The sequence below is a fragment of the Mycetomoellerius zeteki genome, unplaced genomic scaffold (genome assembly GCF_001594055.1).
Source record: "Mycetomoellerius zeteki isolate Tzet28-1 unplaced genomic scaffold, Tzet1.0 scaffold310, whole genome shotgun sequence".
NCBI classification, from domain to species: domain Eukaryota; kingdom Metazoa; phylum Arthropoda; class Insecta; order Hymenoptera; family Formicidae; genus Mycetomoellerius; species Mycetomoellerius zeteki.
The window spans coordinates 554,503-559,207 of record NW_017257295.1 but is presented as its reverse complement, the minus strand read 5'-3'; the positions used below and the strand labels follow the sequence as shown (position 1 = coordinate 559,207).

Genomic DNA, 4,705 nt, shown 5'->3' with positions numbered 1-4,705 from the left:
GCCGAGGCGCTCGCGTGATCTTGGTTTGTTAGCGCTGTTGAAAAATCATGCAAAGCCATTTTTTTTTGCGATAAAAGTTAATCAGATATATCTAGCTTTAAGCATGCGTTTTAACTTTAACATTATATCGTATAGGTCCTGTATATTTACGCATATTTTACTAATAATACATTTCTTTATTTTATAGAGTAGGTAATGATAAGATTGTGAAGACGATATTATAGTTATATAGTAATTTTTCTTTATCGTGCTATATAATATATGTTGTGGTATTATTTTAAAAAGCCGCAATCTATTATTGGAAAAATATTTAATACAAAACGTGATTTACAAAACGTATAACATACATAGTGGTAAAATTTTTAATTGTACAAGAAGACAATTACTGCTGTGCGCGATGTGTATACGTTGCACAAAACGTACGTTGAAGATAATGAAATGCACTCGTTAAAACGTCGTATCTTTTTCGCTCATGCATCGATTACCGGTTATGTACATGAAAACAGGGAAAAGGGAGAAACAAGAATTTATCGCGTCACAGTCACCCACTGGTCATGTAAAAAATGATGCTGGACCGCTCATCAGGACGATCTATCGATCGCGAATCTCCGTCGTAATGAAAAGACGCCCTGGATGGCTCTTTGAAGTTCCTTGTTCGAAGATCGTCGATCTTCATTGCTGCCACAATGCCGCGAGGATTTTTCTTGTGCGAAACCTTATTCGTACGATATGTATCGCGCGTTACTGCCGAATGGCACACAGAAATATTTGCAAGCTTGCAATTTTGCTAAGAATTAGCGAATTTGTATATTTCTGTCTTTTTAAAAATTTTTCACCCACCCAAAACGTCATTATTATCAATTAAATATTTCTTAATTGTAGAAACTGTATCATGACATTTTGAATATTATATGTACACGCGTAGAAATAAATGTACACTGAGAGATAAAACGGTTGCAATTACCATAATTTAATCATAATTTATAGCTATTTTATGTACCAACTGTATATTTTTTTGTAGAGCTATGAATATATAAATGTTATTACTAACATTATAATAGTAGTAACTATGAAAATGGAGCTCCTAATCATAATTATTATACTATACAGATGTGACAACCAAACACTTTTTTCTTAATGTACGTAATAATAAACGAATTACAAAGCTTCTTTAAAAATATAAATTTAAAAGACGTTTAGATTCTATTCTTAACTGTTACTTGTTCTTGAAAATAAAAATTCGTCGATATGTAATATTAACAGCAACTACGACTTGGATTGAGTTCTATTAATATTACACGCGAAATGGCTCGGAACCATCGATCGTTGTTATTGTTCTAACGTTGGTTCCTGTTTCCTGTACCTGTGCAGAAATCACTGCTAATTTTAGGCGGTGAAACGTAAGATCTATATTTAGCTCGGGGCATTTTTTTCTTCGTACTTAACAGTATTACCACATCCTTTCTTCCTTTGATATGAAGAAATAAACAAAACTAAAAAGACTCATTGTTGGTCAGTCCAAGCTAAATATTTATTCGTTCGTTCGTTCGTTCGTTTGTTCCAGAAAGAGAGAGAGAGGAGGGGGGAGAGAGGGGGAGAGAGAGAGAGAGAGAGAGAGCACAATTTAGTATAACATCGTTAAGAGAGACAACGTAAAATTTATCATCCAAAAAGATTCTCTTAAAAGGCTTCAGCATCTTCTTCGTAACATAGTCTTCGTAACTTCTGCATATTATATCACGAGTCCTTATTGAAGTATTTCGCAGCATAATCAACCGGAGTAATTAAACTTTTCTGTTCGAGATCATTAATCTCGCGTTATCATGAATCAAATAATAATTGACGATGGTAACGTAGTCGGTAACGAAAGTGAGTGAATGCCTTGACGTATTTTCGAAAATTAAAGAAGAAGCCATTGATCGATTGCGCCCAATCAGAATACGATCGTGGATCAAGGACGATGATGACACGACAGGATCTAGAGAATACGCGGATCGAGACAAATGATCAGTCTCGCGAACCGGTTTAGGCGGTAAAAGTGACGGAGCGTCTCGGATCCAAACTATATCGATAATCGATCGAGATACAGTAGGGAATAATTTAAAGCCGCCGCCTATAATCGTAAAATAAATCCGTTACGCGTTGCAGCTTGGCCAGTAATAAGATTGATCGGTCCTCCGATGCACTATTGTTGAATGTAATGAAATTTAATTTAATCCACACTATTATAAATAGCTTGTAAATGAAACGGAGAATTGATGCGGCAAATCTTAACGAGAATATGATGAGATTGATTATGATAATAAAGTTTTCTATTTTTCTTCCATCGCAACGTTGAATTACACAGTTGGACAGTTTGTGTTAAATTTAACGTTTTATGTGTCCCAAAAAATCCACTCGAATTTTTGTGTTAATTTAACACAGGATGAATATGTTGGAAAATAACACAAATATTATGTGTCAAAAATTAATATAAAAAAGGTAATATTGATACGAATTTTAAGCAAACTGTAAAATATTTTTTCAGTAAAATTAACATTTACATATATGATATTAAAGTAACACATATGTTGTTTATTTATCTTAGAATTTACATTTTAAAACTCATTATTTTTATATTACTTCATCACTACTCATAAATTGTGTTATTTTAACACTGAGAAATGTTGAATATCAATTTAATACAAAATATTATTAAATAATATAATCTTATTATGTTATTTATTATTTTTATGCACTCTGAGATTAAAAGAAACAATATTTGAATTTCTTGCAGCGTTTTAATTTAATCCCGGAGAGATATTTTAAAAATTTTGCATATATATAGTTTCGTGATGCAAATACATATGTGACGCATTGTTGGAAGAGACGAGCTGTCAGAGCATTGAAGGCGATAACTGAAAAAGCCGGGAAATGTCAGATGAGGGGGATGCTGGGATACGCGGAGGAAGGCAATAGCGAGGGATACGGCGCGCAAACCAACCAGGGACATCACGCATGCGTGTTCTTTATGCGCTATCGCTATCCATGCATGCTTCGAAACGCGCGAGCTCTCCATTCGTGCTGTGTCGGCTTTAGCCATCGAACGTGCCACGTCCTTCCGGGCTATTTCCACGGCTACTGGACAAAATTTCAAATTCCTCTATCGCAAACTGTTTGAAGTTTCTTGTATCCATGCAGAATTAAGATAATAATAATTTATTAGTGATAATTACACGCAAGTCATTTCGCCTCGGTCAATCGATTAGTTGATCAAGTTCGAGATGAAATTGCAAGGGTAAAATAAGAGAAAATTGTCGGTGACGTCAAAAAGTGACATCCGGTCGACGATCGCGGGATGCAGTCGCGGCGTGCGCCAGCAACTTCCGAGGATATTTCATATTTGGTGAACTGTGGATGAATCGCCGGTGAAAAGGTGCGCAGTAGATTGATCAGATGTGGCGTATTAAGCCATTGGGTCGTTGCGCTTAATGCAGAGATAGTCGGAGACCTTGATATAGTTGTCTTTTTTTCGAAGGGACTGACAGCCAGTCGACAACATGCTGTCGACGGTCCAGTGTCACGGCGATGTACATCGGAATTATCACGCTTACACGGTGAGTTTTCGAACCCAAGGATCGAGATCATCGCTTGCTTTTCGCTCTCAAATGCTGATCTTAAATATATCTATAATCTGATAATCTTTTGACAGTAGCGAGACTTGACGTTCCAATAACAAACGCGAGTTCAAAAAACAGCATAATTCTGTTGCAAAAATCTGTTTGCCTAGATATGAAGAAAAGGATAAGGTATAATATAATTTAAAATTAATAATAAAAACAGATACACTTAGAGAAAAGTGTTTGGTATTTGGGACTATAATTGCATGGTAAAATAATTATGATTAGGAGCTCTATTTTTGTGGTTATTATTGCTGTTAATATTATGTAATGTTAGTAATAATATTAATTACATGTAGTTATCTCAAAAAATGACTTTAAATGATGATTAAATTATTACATCCATTTTCATTTAGTGTATAATTCGATAGAAGTTATATTTCTGTTTAAGAGTAATCTTATGCATTTAATTAAATCAAGATTTTGTAATACAGTAGTAATACATATTTTAGAACATTGAACTAGATTATTTATAAAATTTTCCATAATATGTTTTTATATAAAGATATATATATATATATAATGAGATAAATCGAGTCATTTAAGACAATATATATGTTTCTTACATTCAGATAATTAGTAATAATAATATGTAGTTCTTTCAAACATGAAAAAATTGCACTATAAATTATGATAATCAATAGAGTAAAATATTAAGATAGAAATGATAAATAAAATATACATTTTTATTCAGTAAATGCAATCGCAATTATTGTAGTAAAAATAACTATTTTCTTAAATTCATTTACTATTTTTGTGGTAATAAAAATATTAAGAAAAAATTAAAGATTTTCAAACAAAATGTGTGTAACTATTATTAATAGTACAATTGAATATATTTGTATGGTTAAACTACATGTAGTTATCTCAAAAAATGACTTTAAATGATGATTAAATTATTACATCCATTTTCATTTAGTGTATAATTCGATAGAAGTTATATTTCTGTTTAAGAGTAATCTTATGCATTTAATTAAATCAAGATTTTGTAATACAGTAGTAATACATATTTTAGAACATTGAACTAGATTATTTATAAAATTTTC

The 4,705-nt window shown here is 32.5% G+C and overlaps 1 protein-coding gene across 7 annotated transcripts in view; it reads left to right on the top strand.

Annotated features, from left to right (window-relative positions):
- The window catches only part of by (focal adhesion protein tensin), a 113,390-nt gene that overhangs the window by 46,961 nt on the left and 61,724 nt on the right, over nt 1-4,705 (top strand). Inside the window, exons 1-2 of one of the 7 annotated variants that reach the window (XM_018451447.1) lie at nt 3,076-3,415; nt 3,518-3,596. The exons of the other annotated variants lie outside the window; for them this stretch is intronic. Coding sequence (XP_018306949.1) covers nt 3,540-3,596 — 57 coding nt within the window. The 5' untranslated portion in view covers nt 3,076-3,415; nt 3,518-3,539. Of the gene's footprint in view, nt 1-3,075; nt 3,416-3,517; nt 3,597-4,705 lie in introns of those variants that run through there. 7 annotated transcript variants of the gene reach the window in all.